This window comes from Erinaceus europaeus, chromosome 13 (assembly GCF_950295315.1).
Source record: "Erinaceus europaeus chromosome 13, mEriEur2.1, whole genome shotgun sequence".
In the NCBI taxonomy this organism is placed as follows: domain Eukaryota; kingdom Metazoa; phylum Chordata; class Mammalia; order Eulipotyphla; family Erinaceidae; genus Erinaceus; species Erinaceus europaeus.
Window position 1 is genome coordinate 19,303,211 of NC_080174.1, and position 23,955 is coordinate 19,327,165.

Consider the following 23,955-nt stretch of genomic DNA (forward strand, 5'->3'; position numbering starts at 1 on the left):
TTGCTGTTTAATCTTAATGATGACTAGATGATATAAAAGTTGGCACTTTAGTTGATAGCGTTTTTTCTTCATTTAAGTATCTCTGACAGTACCAGTTTGCTTGATAATTTTCTTGACAGATTTATTTCACTATAGGTGTACTATACTTGTATATTGATGAAATAAATTAATATTCCCACATTTAGATTTGTTCTAGAGCTGCTAAGATGTATGTTCTATTTCTGTTTCATAATATCTTAAGTAACATCTGGATATGCTTGCTCGTGTTTATTCCAGGAATTGTTGTATATTTGCTGTCATATTATTTTGAAAACATAAAAGTTTTCAAGCAAGATTTATGCTGATATGTTTGAAGTCAGTAGTAGTTAACACTTTTTTGCTGTTTGCTTTTTTCTCTTCTGTGCTTAATTATGTTGATTTTTTATTTTTCAGATTCAGAAGAACAATATATAATTCTAATTTTTCAAAATGGCCTTGATCCTCAGATGAATGTGATATTTGAAAATATCATTAATGACATTGGTATAAAGAACAATGTGTCTAATTTTTTTGAGAAAATTCCCTTTGAAGAAGCCAATAGCCGGCTTGTTGCCTGTACAAGAAATTATGAAGAGAGTATGAAAGGAAGTTGTGTCCAGAAAGAAAACAAAATTAAAAATGTAATTATTTCTTTAATATTTAATAAAATGTTCCGATACTTGTAGAGGAACCATGTTTGTTCATTTTAGTAGGATATTTACAGGGGCAACATGTATTGCTCGCTTCAGAATTCGACCTTTTTAATTCTTGTTCAGAATTAGTTGCTTTTTATATGTGGTTTGCAAACACACTTGTGTTAAGGTGTTAATGGTGGGTGCATGTCTTGTTCCATAGAAGTAATAAGTTGTTGGAAAAATCATGACTTCTTTTCTTCTGTTTTTTGTTGTTTTTTTTTTAAGTGTCTGTGTATATTGGATAGAGACAGAGAGAAACTGAGAAGGGACAGGGAAATAGAGAGGAAGAGAGACACCTGCAGCCCTGCTTCACCACTCATGAGGCTTTGCTCCTGCAGGTGGGGGCCACGGGCCTGAACATGGGCCCTGTCACACTGTAATGTGTTCGCCGAATCAGGAGCACCAGCACTGGGTCCCCTTTTCTGTTTTTCTGTGCAGAAATGCGTCATGACTTTCCCAACAGCCCAGTAGTTAACACGGGTCTCAGAAGCATTTTTAGTTAAGTTTCCACCTAACTATTCTTCAACTTTTTTCTGTCCTTTTACAACTCAGCATTTTCCTCTGAACTTTTGGCATAGATGTATATACAGTACTATATTAAAAAGTAATTATGACTCTGGTTCTTATATTTTTCTAGTGATTGCCAGTGATGCCATTGACTTCCATACAATAGAAGAATTTTGAACTTGCCATATTATACATTTATATGTACTGTGCACATACATAGTTGAAAACTTGGGTATTGATGAATGCATGCCGTTTGCTTCTGATTGCTGTTACCTGGTTCAATCCTAGAATACTTAGGTAGTAGGTGACTAAATATACCTGATTCAAAGACAAAAGTACTAATGTGTATGTGGGAGTGTACACACACACATACACCCCAAATTATACACAATTATCTCCTATCCCAGGAACTGAATTTTGCTCATTAATTTATTGGAAATTTAAAATCTTTTAATCTGGCTGTTACTAAGAAGTAGGGTTATTTCTACTCAACTGAAATCTCTCTTGTTGATGAAATATCTCTTTGTTATAACTTGAATGGACCTGACGGAATCATGTTCAGGCAGTGTAAGGGGGAGAAACATAAAAGTGTTCACTAAGAAACAACCTTAGTGAAGTTGAGCCAACTTTCACCTGAGAATTGTTCTAGCTGGTGGATTTAAGGACAAGATCAAAAGGAAAGGGAGCCATTCCCCTTTGTTAAAGAATTGACTACAGGAGATAATCTGAGAAGAGGAAAAACATAAGTGACTTGGGACCTTAAAACAGAATCTCAGTGCAAGGCTCTTCCTTTAGTGACTCCTTTGTTCTGGAGGCCTAAAGCTCATTGGATTGTCTTCTCTGAGCCTCTGTTCCCTACCCTATGAAATATCTAAACACTGATCTTGGTAGGTCACCAGTTAAAAAAAAAAAAGCTTACACACAAACTATTCTGGTATGAGTAGTAAAGATGATGTAGATAAGGTATATAGGAAAATCCTTTTTTTTTTTTTTTTGTTATAATTTTCCAGTTGGTTTTATGAACTGATCATTTAATTTACTTTATTAGGTGTCCCTTGATTCTAAAATTCAGTTTAAAAGCAAACAAGAATTTCAGTTTTTTGACGATGAGGAAGAAACTGGAGAGAACCACACTATCTTCATTGGCCCAGTGGAAAAGTAAGAGAATCCCTTTATATTTTCAGCATTTTAAAGTTTCTGTTTACTGCCTTTTAGCTATAAATATATCTTTGTTGACTTGCTTTTTTGTTTTGTTGCAGATTAATAGTATATCCACCACCTCCAGCCAAGGGAGGCATCTCTGTTACTAATGAGGATCTGCATTGTCTAAATGAGGGAGAATTTTTAAATGATGTTATTATAGACTTTTATTTGAAGTAAGTTAATCTTCTACTAACCTTTTAGCAAAAAATGTAAACTGTATAATATGTATTTTTGTGTTCCAGTACTTGTTTTGAAGTACCTTTAGTTTGCAAAATCATAAAAGCTTTATTAGAAGTACAATTCACACCTCTTTTAATACCTGAGAAACAATAATGAAACTTAGAAAGAACAGTGTCAGGATATTCAAGAAGGTAAACACGTTAAAGGAAGGTGCATTCAGTTTATTAATACAGCAATTTTCAGGAAAGATGAAGATAAAGACTAGCTTCAGGTAACAAGGACCTTAAGTTAAGTGCAAAGGTATATTTATACCTTGATATATGCTAACTCACTACCTACCCCCTCAGTAACAAAGCCTCTCCAGCTTTGATATTAATGGCATCACATGCTACCACATAGATGTTATCTGGAAGGCATTGCATCAAGTGAAATCAGCCATTATCAGAAAGAATAAATACTGGGCTAGCAAGATAGGTCACCTGGAAAGTGTGCTTGCTGTGCTATGCTGAACCCAGATTTAAGATCAGCCCACAATACATTGGGGGAAGGTTTGACAGGTGCCCTGGTATCTTTCCCTCTTGATTTGTTTCTGTTTGAAAAATAGCAGTGAATTCTTGGCAATGACAAAAGGAAATAATTTAAAATAAAATACTGAGTTACTCATTAAATTATCAAAAGTCATATTCATAATAAAGACCAGAAAATGGTAGCTCTCCTGTAAGGAGAAAAGGGAATTGTTGTTTAGTGGATATATTCTGTTTTGTAAGGTAAAAAGTTCTTGAGATTTGTTGTACAACACTGTGAATATATATAACACTTAAAATGGTTAAGATTATAAACTTTCTTTGATTCTGAAATCAAACACATTACCATTTTAATTAAAACTTATGATCTAACACATTAACAAAACCCATAGGTCTGAGAAGTGGTGTCAAGGACTTTCAAGCACGAGCTCCCAAGCTTGATCCCGGGTATCCCATGTGCCCAGTGATGTTCTGGTGGCCCCTCCCACACACACCATAAATACATACATCTTATAAAAAAACGAACAAACAAAAAGGAACCCATACCTCTGTAACAGTCACAGAAATCTTCAGAATGTATATATGCACAGCTAAGAAAAAACAAAGCGAAAACACCAGGTGAAAGCTGGGCTGTATTGCAGCAAAGTGAAGGACTGTGGAGGAAGAAGAGAATGGTGGGAGGAGGCTTCAGGGACCCAGTACAGAGTAGCAGGGGAAAAAGTGGCGGCAGTGCTATGCAGACTCTTCCTACAGGGAGATGAATGAGAGACTGTGACACTCATGTGTCCGCGATTGTCCTGTAAACGATTATTTCCCCCAAGTAAATGATTTGGGGTTGGGGAAAGAGTATATCTCAAGGATGGGAGGAAATAGCATATTGTTTATGCAGAGATTCTCGTGCCTGAGGCTCAGAAATGCCAGGTTCAATCCCCTGCACCATCATAAGCAGAAGCTGACCAGTGCTCTTTAAAAAAAAAAAAAATCAAAGAATAAACTGCCTTTTTTTTTTTAATCAAAAGGGAATAGAGGTAGGGGCTTTTGTCTTGGTTCGTTTCTCCAATGTTTCTTCTTGTTTTAACCATTGTATACAGTGTTATAAGGTCCCTCTCTCTGTACTTTTCAATCCACAGATCACTCTTGCCTGGATTGACTTGTGTCTAAGTAAGGTACTTAAAGGGTTCACAGTTGTAGAAATTAACAGTTTCAGTGTTATCTCAAGCCCTGAGCTGAACCACACCGCCTGTTAAAAGCTCTTTTGCTCTTTTTCTTCCCTGTAAGCATTAGTAATCTGAAGGCTTTTTACCTATAAGTAGGTTTTTTAGCTTAATCACTCACTCTTGACCAAGAGATAAAGTGGGGTGGGGAGAGACAGCACGGTGGTTTGCAAAGAGACTACTATGTCCCAAGGATCCAAAGCCCTGGGTTCAACTCAGTTTCTCTGTTGGTAGCCAGAGCCAAGCCAAGCAGCACTGCTTGGCCCTGTGAGTTTCTTAACAAGTCCCGTTTATAGTCTGGCTTCTGAGGCAATTATTCACCATATTCTCATCAGGAGAACAATATGGAAAGTCTCCCATTATACAGCCCCACCTCTAGACCACTGGGGTGTAGATCTCCTGAGTTTCCTGGTCAGTTCTCTGCCCCCTAATATCAGCACAGGACCTCCCGGCTGTTGCTCCAGCCTCCGAGGGGCAGTAGCAATGGAGACTCAACAGTTGCATTTGGTGAGCCTTAGGGGAGTCCTCTCCTCCCCTCAGCAGTCTTTGTTGGTAACACAGACTGGAGGTAGCTCCTCAGCTGGCAAACTGTTATTAGCCGCTTGGGAGTAGAAACGGGCTTTAGCCCCAGGAATCCCTCCGTAGGCTCCTCTTTGTCCACGGGCCACACATGTTTTCACTCACCAGTGACTTGGTGGGTTCCCAAAGTAGTCCTAGTCTCATTTTGTTGCAGTCTCAGGTGATCTTCTTTGATATTCGTAGTTCAACGAGGAGAGGAGAGGAGAGGAGAGGAGAGGAGAGGAGAGGAGAGGAGAGGAGAGGAGAGGAGAGGAGAGGAGAGGAGAGGAGAGAGGAAATGCACAAAAAAATTTCAGTTGAATTGTCCCTTTGTTGAATTTGCTTTTACAAAGTAACCATTGTAGTTTAGGCTGGCTAGAAACTACATAATTTGCCTTTTGTGTAGCCTCTAATCTCAAAGCTAGTTCATTACATTGTTTTGAGTGTATTATTTTAGAATTCAGCAGTTGCTTTATACTATTCATGAGCCAGTTCACTGTTTTATACCATCATGTGAGGACACTCTTGAGTTAATATAAAGCAAACAACCTACCTTAGTGCCTTTTTATCAGAATTTAAGCTTAGAATCATCAACTGTTTTTGTAAAATTGACAGATCTCAAGATGTGTCCTCTAGGACACTTACTGATTTTTAATTGGATTTCATGAAGGTTACAGGCAGCCTTTGTTTTAATAAAATAAATATTGTCGTAAGCTTAAACTTTACATTTCTTTTGAGAATATTTGGCATAAACAGCTAAATTTGTACATTGTAGTTTCCCCCATGCTATTTAAAGGATATATATATATATATATATGTACAGGAAAAACAGCTACTGCAAGAAAAATTTTATTTTCATCCATTGGTTATTAAACATTTCTGTCATTACCACACTTTGACTATTAATGACATTGTTGCTATGAATAGTTGTCATTACACTTTTTAAAAGATAGAATATGTCACTTTTCATCACTTGAGAATGATTTAATAGTTCTATCATTCTTTAGAACGGGTGGAGAACCTTTTTTTCCTTGACAAGGGCAATTTGGATATTTATAACAACATTGATGGGCCATATAAAATTATAAACTTTAAAATTAGTGCTGGCCAGGGAGATAGCATAATGGTTATGCAAAAAACCTTTCATTCTGAGGCAGCAAAGGTCCCAAGTTCAGTCCTTAGCACCACCATAAGCCAGATTTAAGCAGTGCTCTGGTAAAATAATGTAAGTCAATAATTAGTACTTAGGGGGTCGGGCATAGTGCAGAGGGTTAAGCGCACATGGCGCCAAGTGCAAGGACCAGTGTAAGGATCCCAGTTCAAGCCCTGGCTCCCCACCTGCCAGGGGTGTTGCTTCACAGGCGGTAAAGCAGGTCTGCAGGTGTCTCTCTTTCTCTCCCCTCTCTGTCTTCCCCTCCTCTCTCCATTTCTCTCTGTCCTATCCAACAATGATGACATCAACAACAAGATCTACAGCAATTAAAAACAACAAGAGCAACAAAAGGGAAAATAAATAATAAAAAAATTAAAAAATAATTAGTATTTAATGTTGCCATGAATAAAGCTCCTAGACTTACTGAATTTCAAGTGCCACTAGGACCAGGTCAAATGACTGGTGGCATACAGACCAGGCATTCTCTACCCCTGGTCTAGAATGTAAAGAGAGTTCTATAGATGACTTTCAGTTCTAAGGAACAGGTTGGTCATGGCTAACTAGATGTTTGGTATTCACTTAATTTACTATTATGAAGTAACCTGCTAAATTCATGTTGAAATTATTTTTTTATGAAATAGATACTTGGTGCTTGAAAAACTGAAGAAAGAAGATGCTGACCGAATTCATATATTCAGTTCTTTTTTCTACAAACGCCTTAATCAAAGAGAGAGGAGGAATCTTCATGAAACAACTAATCTATCGTAAGTCAAGCACTTTGAAAATATTGGCAGATGTATAGATCTTTCTAGATTAATTTAGTGAAAAATTAGTTGACTTGAATTGAGACTTTAGTTATACTGTCAGTTTGAAAATGTAATTCCTCATCTAGTGCTTCAGGGATTCCTGAAATTCTTAGATTTAGGTCAGCTGATCTAGAGATGAGTAGATTTGCCAAGTATGACTAATGTTTTCTTTATTTTTTTTTAATTGAACAACTTAATCAAGTACAGATTGCTATGTTTCATCTAGATTATAATTCTTGAGCCACATGAAATTATCACCTTATAATTAGTAACTAGTGTAGTTATGAAAAAAATTTCAGTTCGGGGGGTCGGGCAGTAGCGCAGTGGGTTAAGCGCACGTGGCGCAAAGCACAAGGACCAGCGGAAGGATCCCAGTCCAAACCCCTGGCTCCCCACCTGCAGGGGAGTCTCTTCACAGGCAGTGAAGCAGGTCTGCAGGTGTCTGTCTTTCTCTCCCCCTCTCTGTCTTCCCCTCCTCTCTCCATTTCTCTCTGTCATATCCAACAACGATGACATCAATAACAATGATAATAATAACCTCAATAATGGTAAAACAACCAGGGTAACAAAAGGGAAAAAATGGCCTCCAGGAGCAGTGGATTTGTGGTGCAGGCACCGAGCCCTGGCAGTAACCCTGGAGGCAAAAAAAAAAAAGAGGTTTCTTTCCCCAAGACTTTAAAAGATGTGAACATAGGGGGGAAAAATTTCCAGTTCTCTTGGTTGAGCCTGATCAGCGTTCCCTACCCTGTGTACATTAGTGTGAGAAATGAACCTGTTTAATTTTTCATGAGTTCTTCTCAGAGAAGAATCTATTTCTCTACATATTAAACCTTAGTTTTTTGTCTGTAATTTTTGACACTTGCAACTATTAAGATACAAAGGTCTGCAGATGTCTGTCTTTCTCTTCAACTCTTCTCTCTGTTTCTGTCTGTCCTATCCAACAACAGCAATAACAAGGGCAACAAAATGGGGGAAAATGGCTGCACCAAACCCCAGCAATAACCCTGGAGACAAAAAAGAGAGAAATTCTCATGCCTAAGGCTCCAGAGTCTCAGGTTCAATCCCCCCATAACACCATAAGCCAGAGCTGAGCAGTTCTCTGGTAAAGAAAATAAATAAATAAAATAAAAATTTCTTAACTGATGGTTGCTGTGTATAACGTTAATGTTTTCAACTACTTTAGTGTTTCCTACTTTTATATGTTAGATAATGATAGTAATTGGCTTTGGCTAATATTCATAGCATTTGCCAGTGCTTTACCTACTTACTATAAGGTAATGGTCACTTTCCCAGCTCTTTTTTTTTATTCCCTTTTGTTGCCCGTGTTGTTTTATTATTGTTGTGGTTATTGTTGTTGTTGGATAGGACAGAGAGAAATGGAGATGGGGAAGACAGAGAGGGGGAGAGAAAGACACCTATAGACCTGCTTTACCACTTGTGAAGCGACTCCCCTGCAGGTGGGGAGCCAGGGGCTTGAACCGGGATCCTTATTTGGGTCCTTGTGCTTTTCGCCACCTGCACTTAACCTGCTGCGCTACTGCCCGACTCCCTTTAAAAAATTTTTTTAAATATTTATTTATTTATTTATTCCCTTTTGTTGCCCTTGTTGTAATTACTATTGTTGTTGTTATTGTTGGATAGGACAGAGAGAAATGGAGAAAGGAGGGGAAGACAGAGGGGGGGGGGGAGAGAAAGACAGACACCTTCAGAACTGCTTCACCTCCTGTGAAGCGACTCCCCTGCAGGTGGGAAGCCAGCCGCTCAAACTGGAATCCTTACTCCAGTCCCTTTTTTTTTTTTTTTCTTTAAAGCTATCATTAGGGTATGATCTGCTGAATGTTTCTCAAAATGGTCGCTTGAACCTGTTGTGCTATAATAAAAATAGTAGCTCGGGTGCTGGGCCGTGGCACACCTGGTTTAGCACACAGGTTTATTACACAGGATCTGGGTTTGAGCTTCCACTCCCTGCCTACAGCGGAGAAAGCTTCAGAAGCGGTGAATAGTATAGCAGGTCTCTGTCTCTGTCCCTTTCTTTCCTTTCTTTTATTTTTTTCTCTCCAAGGTTATTGCCGGGGCTCAGCGCCTGCACTATGAATCCACTGCTCCTGGAGGCCATTTTTACCCTTTATGTTGCCCTTGTTGTTTACTCTGTCCCTTTCTCTCTCCCCTCCCCTCTCAATTTTTCTCTGTCCCAGCCAGTAATTAAATGAAAGAAAATGGCTGCCAGGAACAGCAGACTTGTAGCACGGGCACCAAAGCCCCAGCGATAACCCTGGAGACAAAAAGTTAAATACATAAAATAAATAAATAATAATAAATAGTAGCTCTGGTTCATCTTGGTTTTCAGAAGCAAAAATTTGGCATCTCTGTCCATCAAATTTAGTGATGGGCAGTCTTATATATGCGAGGCTCGCTCTTAAATGCTTTGTTTTCTGTGCCCAGTGTGTTCAGTGTTATACAGCTGTTTGATTTATTAACATGTCATTTTTTTTTTCTAATTTATACGTTGTGTGTAAGTTGGAGCACCAGAAACATCGCAGAATGTTGATTTATCTCTTCTCTTCCAGAATACAACAAAAGCGACATGGGAGAGTAAAAACGTGGACTCGACATGTAGATATTTTTGAGAAGGATTTTATTTTTGTACCCCTTAATGAAGCGTGAGTGAAAAGTTCCTGTTTGTAAATGCGGTAGCAAATTTTTAACAATGTACTCATATGATAAAGATCTCATCCTTTTTTTTCCTGAAATTTGTTGTTTATATCTGTGCTTATAGTCTATATCTTATAAAAGCCAATGCATTATTCCAGCGAGTTATATAAGATTTAATTTACAGACGGCAGAGGATTTTTCCAATATTAATTTTTGTTGGTCAATGTGGTGTACTGTCATTTTTCTTCCTAGTGGTATGTAAAGTTTATCAAACACTCTATAGGGGAGGCTATTTTATACAGAAAGATGATTAATCCACATTAAAGAATTTGAGGGACCAGACAGTGGCACACTTGGTTGAGTGCACAAATTATTACCATGCACAAGGACCACGGTTCAAATCTCTAATTCCTATCTGCAGAGAGGAAGCTTTACAAGTGGTGAAGCAGTGCTGCAGGTGTCTCTGACTCTCTCCCTTTCCATCTCCCCCCTCCTCTTAATTTCTCTTTGTCCTATCAAATAAAATAAAATAAAAATACTTTTAAGAAAGAATTTGATTCATGGGGGCCAGGAGGTGGCTCACCCAGATAAATGCACACATTACCATGTATAGGAACCCAGGAGGTGGCTCACCCAGTTAAATGCACACATTACCATGTATAGGAACCCAGGTTCGAGCTCCCTACTCTTTACCTGCAGGGGGGTAGGGACTCACTTCGTATGTGGTGAAATAAGCCTGCAGGTGTCTGTCTCTCTTCCTTTCCCCTCTTCAGTTTCTCTCTGCCCTATCAAACAGAAGAGGAGATAAATGGAGAGCAGTGGATTCATAGTGCTGGCAACCAAGCCCCAGTGATAACCCTAGTTGCAGTAAAAAATAAAGAATTTGGTTCTTAGTTTAAAACAAACTCTTAACAAAAAAATAAAGACATTGGTGTGCTGGGTAGTATTATGCAGTTTAGACTAGGGTTTGGTTTTGTTTTTGAAGCGATACTGCATTATTTAGGTCTCAGGTATTCATCAAAAGAAATCGGCATTTCTGTATACTATATTAAGTTCACCAGTAGAAGGGTTTTTAATGTCTTCTTTTTCTTTTGTCAACGGGGTTTTCACTGGGGCTCTGCAGCTGTATGATTCTACTGCTCCCCTAGACTTTTTTTTTTTTTTTTTTGATAAAATTGGAGAGGCAGGGAGAGAGAGGAAAGCAGAGACTCACTGCTGTTGAAGCTTCCCCCATGCAGCTTGCAGATGCTCCCATTTTGTGTCTGAGGCCTTGAACCTGGATCTTTGCACCTAGTACTGTGCATTCTTGCCAGTGAAGCAGATCTGCAGATGTCTCTCTCTCTCCCCCTCTGTCTTCCCTTCCTCTCTCCATTTCTCTCTGTCCTATCCAACAATGACGACATCAATAACAACAATAATAACTACAACAATAAAATAACATAGGCAACAAAAGGGAATAAATAAATATTTTTTAAAAAAACTATGATATGACCTTACTTTGTGTCATCGTTTTTTTTCTTATTTATTTTTATTAGAGACAATATTGATTTACAAAATTGTATTTTGTGTCTAATAAGCCTTCCCACACAAGAGCGACTTATGATGCAATGCATTTGCTCACTATTTAAAATAAATACATATGTGTAATATATAAAATTAGATATTGTATCATAGTAAAATTTGTAGCTATTTAAAAATAGCTAAAAATTATTTTTAATTTCTTTACCTCAAAATAAAGTTAACACCATTTTGTCATAAAAAAAAAGTAACATGTAAGTTACCTACCTGAAGAAAGGCTATATATAGAAAACTATTTGGTAGTAATAGTTTTTTATAATAGTTTTAATATTTTGATAGTAATGAATTACGAAAGTTTAAATAGAAATCAAATTTGAAGTACACATAATTCAGTGATAGAATTACATCCTTTCTTTTCACTGTGCCTGATATGAATTGAAATTATATTGTTGTTGGAAAAGTCATGACACATTTTTGCATGTATCATGACTTTTCTGACAACCCAATAGGTCAGTACTTGAGTTATCTTGCTGAAAGGTGGAAAATGAATAAAAGGGCTTAGAGTCAGCTAAGGACTTTGCAGCAGGATTATCCCACTGGTTGATGACATGAGAGTCCTCAGGTTATGAAGACTCCTTTTTTATTAAAGCAGTAAAGCAACAAAAGTTAATGATATCAAAATGAGTAAACACTAGTTATTTTAGCTTGTTGTATATTGTTCTCTGTATTTAATTTTCCTGGTGATAACTAATTTCTTTGTACTTTAAAACTTAGAACTTATTTGTTTAAAATTTATGAGGAGGAAAATAACGGCATCAGGATCTAGTATGTAACTAAAAAGTTACCCTTTTTAGTCTTTTCTGGTAATTCAAGATCAATATATTTACTGTTTGAAGAGTTATAAATGCAAAATGATATCTGAGAGACTGAAAGTGACCTGAGGTATATCTGATTCACCTCTCTCCTTTTAGTTAGGTGAAGAATTTTTCCCTCGTTATTCAGTGAAGTAACAGAAAATTTATGACTTATCCATGTTGTCATTATTAAAGAATGTTTTAAAAAATGATGAACTTTATAGTTGAGAATTACTGTGGTATATATGCCTTATTAATTAGATTTTAAAACATTTTTTTCACATTTTAATTTCTGAAATTGGAATGTGACGTATAGTCATCTATGTCTAAGAGTTGATGTATTAAGGAATTTGGTGTGTTGTTTTTCTAATGCAAACTGAGTTTTTAAGATACTATTGACTAATTACTAAGAAGCATTCCTCCATCTGTCTTTACAATACCAAGAATAAAGCCAGTCTCCTGTCACCCTTCCACGTAGGCTGTTAGATGAAGAAATAGTACTGTTTCTTAGAATTGCTTAATATTTTGCAGATCTAAGGTGGAATAACTTTCAGAGTTGTCTAGTCAATTTTTTCTTGCAGATATTATGCATTGAAAACTCATTATGCATCGTATACTAAAGTCAGCTATTACGTTCTCTGAAGTCTTTGTATTCCATACATAACATTGTGCCTAGCAGATAGTGAACTTTTAGTAAAATCATTTGTTAGAGTAATGAATTGTTTGACAAATATAACTATACAGCTTCTGTACTTACAGTTTTATCTATATAGCCTCCTCTTGGGAACTATGAAGCTTAAATTCAGCTATGTCTTACTTGTTAGCTGAAATAGTACTACTAATTAAAATTCATGAAATGATCTGATATGCTATTTCTTATTAATATACTTACATCTTAATATAGCATGGAATCAGGTTGTTTTAATATTAAGCTATCTACCTCAGAAGTAAGAAAATTAGATTACAGAATGTTTTTGCTGTTTTGTTACATTCCTGATTCTGTAATCTCCATCTCTGAAGATTTTAATTTTGAGGCATTTTTTTATCATTATGCATGAACAGGACAAAGGGAAGATTAATGGGAACTTTAGTTGTACAGATAATTTGCATCTCATTAAATAGCCTGAGAAAATAGATTTTTTTTATTCCAAATACAAGAAATGGTGCAAGAAAGTTTATAAAAGCAAATATAGGTTACATAATTCCAGTAAGAATAATGTAAATTTTTAGTAGATATGCATTATATTCTGTAATGAATCAGTGATTACACATGTGGATTGATTTGAAAATATAAATAATTGGGCATTCTGAATAAACTTGTTCACAAAAACTTCATAAAAGCATTTTACTTGATATGTATTGCCAACTATAAACTTTTACAATAATATATTCAGTAGTTTCATTTGTTTTTTACAGTGCACACTGGTTTTTGGCTGTTGTTTGTTTTCCTGGTTTGGAAAAACCAAAGTATGAACCTAATCCTCATTACCATGAAAATACAGTCATGCAAAAATGTTCAACCGTAGAGGACAGTTCTATTTCTTCTCCTTCAGCCAGTGAAATGGACAGTTGTTCACAAAACTCTTCTGCCAAGCCTGTAATTAAGAAGATGCTGAACAGAAAGCATTGCATAGCTGTAAGTGATTCAAGTGCTGAACAGGAAGAAAGTGACACTCGTTTTCGAAAAAGCATATGCAGTGTGAAATGTAGTCTGAAAAAAGTAAATCATACCACAGGAGAAAACGAAGGCTCAAATAAAGGAGAATCTGCATGCCACAAAGTTGTTGATAGTACAAAAATTGAGAATGGCCTACAGAATGAATATTTAAGCCCTATGCATCATACAGGTATGTTTCGCAATGATTTGAAAGAATCCAAGTATTTAGAATAAATTACAGTTTTTTAAAAATAAATAGGATTAAGATTTCAGGGCATATTTTTGTTTTTAAAAATATCAGGTTTATTGATGTATAATTTAGTTCCTTTCATATAGTCATACAATCAGCAAAGTAGATTTTGAACCTTTCAGTAATTTCAAAGTAAATCTTTGTTTTTTCTTTACAGTTAGTATCTTCCCCTTACCCTTACAGTGAGTGAATTTTAAGAATTAGTAATAGGTCTACATTTTCCATTTATAGGAACTTTCACTAATTTTTTTTTTTTTATATAGAAAATTTACTGTATTCGGTATAAACAATAGTTGCAGTCTTAGATCTGTAAGGTGAATTAGTTCAATCTTCTCAATTTACAGATGGGCAAATTGAGATCAAGTGGCCAAAGGCAGAAATTAAAGCTTTCTCCTCCAAAATAATTGTTGACATTCAGATTAAAGGTTAGTTGCTTATTCCTCAATCTCCTTCATTGTTTTTGATGGGAACGGGCGCAGATCCAACCTGCTTCTTTTAATTTCCCTTTAGTTCTAATAAATTGTCTTTTCCCCATTAAATCAGTTCCATAATCGTAGCACTTTTTATGGAAATCTATGGTTTCTGTTCAAATACTTAACTTTCATGTTAAGCCAATTGTATAATTTCCTTTCTGGCCTCAATGTTCAGTGGTCCGTTCCACAAAACTGGTGCATGTGTGTGTACACACACACAAACTTGTTAAACTATAAATAGATCTATAAGGCATTAAAGAAATTATGTGAATTCAGAGAGAGCCTGTCAGAATTTGTGAATGTTTAGCATACTCTTGATACTGCTACCAGTTTATATATTATTTAGTAAGTCAGGAAGCTGTTACTGAATTCTTAGAAAAATACTTTGTTTATTTGACTTTTTTCCCTTATTTTTATGGTGGGGGGGTTAGTGGTTTACAGTGTAGACAGACAAAACAAGTATTTCCCTTTCAAGCTCCCTTTTTAGTCAGTTTCATCAGACAAGAAGTATGTAACTAGGGGTACAGTAAATACTATGTACTGCTGTGTGTGTGTGTGTGTGTGTGTGTGTGTGTACGTGTACGCATGCACGTGTTACTCTAAACCTTGAGTAGGAGGACTGGGAGACAGTATCGTGGTTATACAAAACGGCTCTCATGCCTGAGGCTCTGAAGTCTCAGGTTCAGTCACCAGTACTAATGTAAGCCAAAGCTGAGCAGCACCCCAGGTATAAACAAAGCAAAACTTGAGTAGGAACAAAATGATTAGCAAAGCATTGTAGTGTCACTATGCACAAGGACCCAGCTACGTATCTCTGGTCCTTACCTCCCGGGGCAAGCATAATGGGCAATGGAATACCACTTTCGGTGTCTACTCCCTCCCACCCTCCTTTTCTTCTCTCCCTCCTACCTTCCCTCCCTCCCTCTATTAAAATAAAAAGAGGTTTCTGGGAAGCTCCATCAATAATCCAAGCAGTAAAATCTGAAGGAAAAATAAGGGGGGGGGGGCGGTGTAGTATAGCCACACTAGAGAGTAATCATACTTGGAGCACACTGTTGGTGCACGTTGCTAGTTATCTCCACCACATCCTACCAGTAAACACACAAAAAGATGTTGACCCTCTTAGGCCTAAGGAGAAGATAAAGCAAATCATAGGGGCTAATGAGGAAACCAGGAGACGCCTCAGCGAGTACAACATGTGCCTTACTCTTTTCTGAGGCTCTAGGTTTTATCCATGGCACCACAACGCTATGGAGTGGTGCCTTAATCTCAGTCTCTTTCTCAAAATAAAGAATTCCAGTGGTATTGCATATGTGTGTCCTAGGCTTGGGGATATATATATATATATATATATATATATATATATATATATATATTAATAAAAAACCAGAAAACCAACGTGAGCTACCACTTATACCATGCTAGTATGGCTATAAACAAAAAAATCAGATACTAATAGGCATTGGTAAGGAGGTAGTGGAGGAATTAGTGGAAATGCAAAGTATTATGGCAGCTTTGGGAGGCTCTTTTGACAGTTTCATCAAAAAGCTAAACCATTTACCATATTCACCCATTTAGGGATTTAGGGTGGCCAAGTGGTGGCACACCTGGTTAAGTGCACATGTTACCATGCACAAGGACCTGGGCTCAAGGCCCCAGAGGGATTTTCACAAGCAGTGAAGCAGTGTTGCAGGTGTCTGTCCCCCCCCCCTTCTCAGTTTCTCTCTATACTATAAAATAAAAAGTCAAAAATACAGAAAGAGGGGCCAGGCAGTAGTACACCAGGTTAAGCACACATAGTACAAAGCACAAGGACCTGCATAAGGATCCCGGTTTGAGCCCCCAGCTCCCCACCTGCAAGGGGAGTGTCTTCCCCTCTCTGTCTTCCCCTCCTCTCTCCATTTCTCTCTCGTCTTATCTGGCAACAACAACAGCAATAACAAGGTCAGCATAATGGGGGAAATGGCCTTCAGGAGCTGTGGATTCGCAGTACACGCACCGAGCCCCAGCAATAACCCTGGAGGCCAAAATAATAATAACACAGAAAAAAAAGATAATCTTTCTCTTAAAAACAAACAACAACAACAAAAATAACCCACAATTTGTCACCCAGGTGGTAACACAGGGGCTAAGGTGCCGGGCTTGGAAGCATGAGGCCTGGAGTTCAGTTCCTACCATTGCTTGTGCAAGAGTGATGCTCTCCCTCTCTCTCTTCCCTACCTGCCATTAATTAATAAATGAAATTTTAAAAACTAAAGGATTCAGGATCCCCCCCCCCTTACTCTACATTGCTTTATAATGGCTTACAAGATCATCACAGTTCTGTGCAAACACCCCCCCCCCCCCCCATCGTCCACCCTGGCTCTCCACCCTCTTCCAAGGATACCCAGCATAGTTTTCACAAAGTCTTAGTTATGGTTTGACTGCCTTTCCCCCACACCCCACCTTTCCCAGACCATTGCTAAGTCTCAGTGCCAGCAGCACAAATCCACAGCTACCAGTAGCCATTGATTTTCTATCTACATCCCACCCCACCCTCACCTTTTTTTTTTCTTTTTCTTTCTCTTCCCATCTCTCTCTTTTTCCTACTTTGATAGGACAGAGAAATTGGGGGTGGGGGGAAGAGGAAGATAAACATCTGCAGACCTGCTTTACTGCTCATAAAGCTATCTTCCTGCAGGTAGGGAGCAAGATGGATCCCAGGTCCTTGTGCATGGTAACGTGTGCTCAGCCTGATGCAGCACTGCCCAGCGGCCCCTTGTATCAGGTCTTTATATTGTACATATGAGCAAGACTATCTGGTTGTTTCATTTCTCTGACAGATATAAACTATAACAACATGAGTCTATGAATACAAAAGAACCAAGTTATTATTATATGTGCTGAAAAAGGATGAGGGGGGAAAAAGAAGATAGAAGAAATACTAAAATGTACTAGAGAAAAAATATCATTTAAGACATACATAGAATTGTACATCTATATAGAACTATATATGATTTATACATAAAATATTTCTGAATACATCTAAGAGTCTTTTATTACAAACTTTTTTCTCAGTGTTCTTTGCAGAAACATCGTCTTTCCTTTCTTTCTCCCTTGTCGTGTTTTAAAGTTTTCACAATATCTGTGGCTTAGATTTTTTGAAACTGTTTTACTGTGTACCTTGTTGGGTGTTAGATGGCCCATGTTTCTTTGTGGCATTCCTTTCAGTAACTTTTTAAAAAAGATTTATTTTCCCTTTTTTGTTGCCCTTTTTTAATTGTTGTTATTATTGATGTCATCGTTGTTAGATAGGATAGAGAGAAATGGAGAGAGGAGGGGAAAATAGAAAGGGGGAGAGAAAGACACCTGCAGACCTGCTTCACCGCCTATGAAGCGACCTCCCTGTAGGTGGGGAGGGGGGCTTGAAAGGGATCCTTAACTCTGGTCACTGGTCCTTGCGCTTGGCGCCACGTGCGCTTAGCCGGCTGCGCTATCACCTGACTCCTCATCTCAATAACTTTGTTTATATTTATTTATTCCCTTTTGTTGCCCTTGTTTTATTGTTGTAGTTGTTGCTGGCTAGGACAGAGAGAAATGGAGAGAGATGGGGAAGTCAGAGAGACAGAGAGGGAGAGAGGAAGATAGACACCTGCAGACCTGCTTCACCACCTGTGAAGCTACTCCCCTGCAGGTGGGGAGCCAGGGGCTCGAACTGGAATCCTTACACTGGTCCTTGCGCTTAATTAACCTTTGCTCTACCACCCGACTCCCTTCAGTGACTCTTACAAGGCAGATCTGGCAGTGACAAACCCCTTTAGCTTTTGTATGTCTTGGAGCTCCAGTGATGCAGTCAGTCGCGTGGTACTTATACAGCTTCTGTATGTCTGGAACTGTTTGGATTTACCTTCATATTTGGATTATAGTCTTACAAGATAAATCATGTATGACCGATACTTGTTATTTTTTTAAAACCTCGAATATACCGCTCTCATCTGATTACACTGCCTTTATAAGTCACATTCTTCTTTTCTCTGCCAGCTTGTGTAATTTTTTCTTTGCTCTTGACTTTTGATAGTTTCACAGTGATATGTCTTATTGTAGGTCTGCTTGAGTTTAGAAATTTGAGGGAGCCAGGCAGTGGTACACCTCGTTAAAAACATAGTACAAATTGCAAGGACCTGCGCAGGATTCAGGTTCAAGCCCCCTGCGGTGCGTATGCTTCACAAGTGGTAAAGCAGTTTACCTGTGTCTACCTTTTTCCTTCTCTATCTCCATCCCCCTCTCAATTTCTCTCTGTCTTACCCAATAAAATGAGGAAAAAGGCTGCCAGGAGCAGTGGATTTGTAGTGCCAGGTCTGAGCCCCACTTAATAAGCCTGGGGGCAAAAAGAGAAAAAAAGAAATTTGAGAGTTCTCTCTGCTTCCTGAACAACCTACTGCCTTACCAAATCCAAGATTTGGGAAATTTTCTATTATTTGTTTCAGTGTGATTTCTTTATTCTTAAAAATATTTATTCCCTTTTGTTACCCTTGTTTTATTGTTGTAGTTATTGTTATCGTTGTTGGATAGGACAGAGAGAAATGGAGAGAGATGAAGAAGACAGAGGGGCAGAGAAAGATACCTGCAGACCTGCTTCACCACTTGTGAAGCGACCCTTCTGCAGGTGGGGAGCCGGGGGCTCTAACCGGGATCCTCACGCCAGCTCTTGAGCTTTGCGCCTCGTGCGCTTAACCTGCTCTGCTAAAGCCCGACTCCCTCAGTATGATTTCTGCTTCCGTCTTTTTCTCCTCTTTTTTGAGGCCCATATAATTCTGAAATTTGCTTTTTTTTTCTTAATATTTATTTATTTTCCCTTTTGTTGCCCTTGTTTTTTTTTTTTTTATTGTAGTTATTATTGCTGTTGTTGTTGTCATCGTTGTTGGATAGGACAGAGAGAAATGGAGAGAGGCAGGGAAGACAAAGCGGGGAGCGAAAGATAGACACCTGCAGACCTGCTTCACCGCTTTTGAAGCAACTACCCTGCAGGTGGGGAGCCGGAGGCTTGAACCAGGATCCTTACGCTGGTCCTTGCGCTTTGCGCCATGTGTGTGCATTCGCACCATTGTGTGCGCATTTGCGCCATGTGTGCTTAGCTCACTGTGCTACTGCCAGACTCCCTGAAATATGCTTTTTTAATGGAGTTTTCAGTCCCTTGAAGTATTGCCTTTTTTTTTTTTTCCCCTGTTTATACTTTGAAGTCAGTGAGTGTTGTCATTTTGTTTTCTGTCTCTGATTTCTCTTCTATGTAGGTCAGCCTGCTTCTTTGGCCTGCTATGCGAGATTGTAATGCATTCAGAATGTCCTTCACACCCTGTAACTCTGTTTTCAAATTCTCCATTTTCCTGTCAAGTGACTCTTTGAGGTCATGCATTTCCTTCTTAATCCATTTATCCTCAAGTTGAGAGCTTTTTATTGTTCAAATTTCCTGACATTACAGTTCCTAAAGTCTTTTTCTTCTGGATCTACATTACTAAGTACCTGACCATCTTGATTTCTCATTGTTGGGGTTTTCTTAGTTTTACTCACCTCTTTTGGTTTCTGTTGCTGGCCAGCAAGTGGCGCTTAAAGGAAGGTGGAGTGGAGTAGTTGTCCCAGACCTCTGTCTCTTCACAAACTGATACCTAAAAGTAGGAACTCTGCTGTAAATTCCAAGTCACTTCTTCTGCAGAGCAACTGAGATATCTTAGAGTTTGGTTGACTTCTTGCTGCCACAAAAGTAGTGTCCCATCCTCTGGGCTTCTGCAGCTCTAAAACAACAATCCCCAGCTCCTTTTCTTAAGCCACTTGGTCCCTGAGCGGTTACATGGGCACTTTAAATCTGCTGCATGGATTTAAAGCCACTACAAATATGGCACCTATCCACACAAAATCACCAGCCTTCAGATAGTGGTGTTCCTTTCTTTACCAGGAACACCAGCTGTTCTCTGATGAAGTTCGTTGGTTTGTTGTAGTACTTGTATTCTGGGGGGGGGAACCAACATTTCATGATGAGGCCGCCATTGCTCCACCCAAGTCATCATACTGTGCCTGGGATTTCTTTTTTTTTTTTTTTTAATTTTTTTTTTTTTTATTAATTTTATTTTTGAGAGAGATGAAGAGAGGAGAGAGAAACACCAGAGCACTGCTTAGCTCAGGCTTATGGTGGAGCGGGGGATTGAACCTGGGACTTAGGAGCCTCAGGCATGAGAGTCTGTTTGCATAACCATTATGCTGTCTCCCCCGCCCTTGTGCCTGGGATTTCTTACTGGTTTCTGTCTGTTTTGTTTTGCCATTAGGATTACCACTGAGGCACAGTGGGTGCATGACTACATCATTCCAGGCAACTGTTTTTTTCTTTTTTTCTCTTTTCTTTTCCTTCCCCCTTTTCTCTTCGTTTTGACAGGGGTTGATACAGAGGAAGAGAGGTAGAGAAAAAGGAGGCACCTTAAGTATTGTTCCACTGCTCATAAGGACTGCCTGCCTACCCTGCAGGTGGGAGTCTGGGAACTTGAGCCCAAGTTCTTACCACTATCTAGCAATATCTTTGTGTTGTTTCTCGATGCAGGAAATCAAATCCAAGACCTCATACATGTGAAACATTTGCTCTACCACTATGTCTCCAGCTTCAGGACTGAGGGTTTCTTTTTGAGATTTAAAATGTCATGGAAATAGTCAAAGATTGCTATTGGGATGGTAGTACATACATGTGAATGTGCTACAAATCTCTAAATAATATACTTTAAATTTGCAAATTGTATAGTATGAGAATTATGCCTATGGAATTACATATTTAAAATTCCCTTTTGATTAGAGATCTCATAATTTAATATGAATTCTAATTAAAAATTAAAGCACATGAGTCAAAGCAATGAGATAAAGCTTGGGGCTTCATAAATTACAAATTCCTTAAATGCCAGTGGTAACTAGTTACTTTTTTAGTTAACATCCTCACAAATCCTAGTAATGACCAACTGAAGGAAAGAGTAATATGATTTATTGAGTTCACTTTTATAGTATCTCTTCATTCTAATTTTGTGCATTTATTTTATATTTAATATGTGTGTAACTATAGCTGTCTTCCTTAAAGGAAACTTAATTTACAGGCATATCTTATTTTATTGTGTTTTGCTTTAGTGAGTCCTCGCAAATGTTGCATATTTACAAAGTAAATGTTTTAGCAACCCAGCATTAAGCAAACTTAACAGCTCCATTTTTGCAACAGCTCACTAATAGCATTTGTTCAAAATAAAATTAATCTTTATGCATTTTCAAAGACAGTGCTAGTGTATACTTAATAGACTACCTACCTGTAATGTAAAACTAACAAAAATACTGAGGAAACCAAGAATCCATTTGTGGTTTTGTTTTTGCCTTCAGGGTTATTGTTGGGGCTCAATGCTGGCATTACCAACCCACTATCCCTGGAGGCCATTTCTCCCATTTCATCGGATAGGACAGAGAGAAATTGAGTGAGATGGGCGGGAGGTAGAGAGGGAGAGACATAGACACCTACAGACCTGCTGAGTTGCCTGGGAAACTTCCTCTCTGCAGGTGAGGAGCGGGGGCCTTAAACCTGGCTCCTTGCGCTAAGTACTGTGCGTGCTTGACTAGGTGAGCCACCGCCTACACCCTCCCCCCAGAGTGGCTTTCTTTCTTGCTGTGTCTTCATTTTATTGTACTGGTGCAGAACCATTCCCAGGATATTTCTGAAGTGTACCAGCATCTTTGTAGTGTGCTCTATAGATGGATGTCTTCTTTCTTTCTTCATTTTTTTATTTGTGATTAATAGTGGATTACTTTTTTTTTTTAATTGCAATGTCTTTTGTATTTTTAGTACTGTTTAGAATTATTGAAGATAGTAATTTGAAAAGTGATGCTCTAGATTGGGTCTGTGCAGTTTACATTAGATTTGTATAAGCTACCACTCACCCAAAAAGTGCATTTAGGTTTGAGTACTTTTTGAAGGTGCCTTTGCTACCTTAGGGAGGATGGTTAGGCAGTCTGTTCTGTATATAAAATGATGATGTTAAAATTAAGATAATAAGAACTTATGGAAAATTTTGTAGTATGATTGATTAATATAGCTCAGTAATGGATTTCTCCTAGGGGAGTATAATAAATTTTGTATAGAGTATTTTAGGCAGTTTTTTAAATTTCTTTATTGGGGGTTTAATGGTTTACAGTCAACAGTAGGTAGTAAATGCATAACATTTCCCAGTTTTCCACATAACCGTACAACCCCCACTAGGCCCTCTGCTATCTTGTTTCAGCACTTGGACCCTCCCCCTCACCCACCCAAGTTTTTTACTTTGTTGCAATACACCATCTTCAGTTCTAGTTCTGCTTTAGTGTTTTCTGTTCTGATCTTGTTTTTCAAGGCAGTTTTTTTAAAATGTAGTTTTAGCCATCAAAGTGTTCAATATTGATGTCAGATTACATGCCATACTAAATGGAACTGTATCTTATCACAAGAGTTAGATCTTTTATGATCAGTTGTAGAAAAGTAATGATGTGTGTGTGGTGTCACTATTTCCACTTGCTATTTTCAGCCGGGCTTTATTTCGAGTGCTTCTCTTGCCATATGGTACATGAAAATTGTATGTGTTTGAATTCTAAAGCCATGCTCCTCCACATCTTCAGGTCACCTCACTACATTAGAAGCCCTTAGGAACTGGGATAGATTGGGAGAAGAGTGAGTCACCCCTCAGTTTTATATCAGGACATTGTTTACCAGGAGATGAATAATTGAAGGATTTTTAATATACTAAATTATTTATCTAGCCTTTTTTTTCTTTTTGAGAAGTACATTAGTACTGTTAGTACTACATTAAGTACTGTTAGTTTCTAACAGTTCAAGTTTATACTTACATGACATCTTTGTGCATAGGAGTGATTTCATGCTAGAATACTCAGTAGTTGTAATTAACAAATTCTGAATTGCCTTAGGCTTTAGACAAATTTTACTTGAATGCAGGTGCTTTAGCTTCAAAAGGAAAATGACTGCCAGGACCAGTGGATTCCTAGTACAGGCACTGAGCCCCAGCAATAGCCCTGGAGGCAACAAAAAAACTTTTTTATTGAGGGAAAAATTTAAAAGAATCCTTATCATTAAGTCCCAGTGCCAACATAAACCAGAGCTGTGTGATGCTGTCATTTCTCTGTCTCTACCCTAAGAACAAATGCTCTTTTAAAAAATGTATAATTTATAAATATATATAAATTCATTTAAAAATATAAAAATTAATTTGAGCAACAAAGGGATCATCAGTTTTATTAGTTATTTCAAATAGTTTGTTTCCAATCACAGCATGTAGATTCATATCTTGAAAGGGCCTCATTTTATCTTTCTGTCTTCACATTCTGTCTTCTGACAGTACTCTTAATTATTTTTTGATAATTTGTCAGAATTTTATTCTGCCTTCTTGGGAGGGAGGATAGAAAGAAAACTCTATGGTCCTATTACATAATGAAATTATATGCATATGTCAATGATTTCACTGGAAAGCATATGCCTGTAAATCAACTCCCCTGCTGGGGAGCGGGGAGCTCAAACCGGGTTCCTTACACGGGTCCTTGCGCTTTGCACCACCTGCGCTTAGCCCACTATGCTACCGCCGGACTCCCAAACTTGAGGTTTTTTTTAACCAGAGCTCATTACTTAGCTCTGGCTTGTGGTGTAGGATTTAGTGTAGT

The 23,955-nt window shown here is 38.0% G+C and overlaps 1 protein-coding gene across 11 annotated transcripts in view; it reads left to right on the plus strand.

The window, feature by feature from the left end:
* SENP6 (SUMO specific peptidase 6) overlaps window positions 1–23,955 on the plus strand; it is a 97,302-nt gene that overhangs the window by 65,223 nt on the left and 8,124 nt on the right. For 10 of the 11 annotated variants that reach the window (XM_060205404.1, XM_060205396.1, XM_060205397.1 and 7 more), the window contains 6 exons: window positions 433–659; window positions 2,269–2,378; window positions 2,480–2,596; window positions 6,694–6,816; window positions 9,426–9,518; window positions 13,299–13,729. In XM_060205404.1, coding sequence (XP_060061387.1) covers window positions 433–659; window positions 2,269–2,378; window positions 2,480–2,596; window positions 6,694–6,816; window positions 9,426–9,518; window positions 13,299–13,729 — 1,101 coding nt within the window. Of the gene's footprint in view, window positions 1–432; window positions 660–2,268; window positions 2,379–2,479; window positions 2,597–6,693; window positions 6,817–9,425; window positions 9,519–13,298; window positions 13,730–14,133; window positions 14,235–23,955 lie in introns of those variants that run through there. The other variant, XM_060205406.1, reaches the window with a different exon arrangement.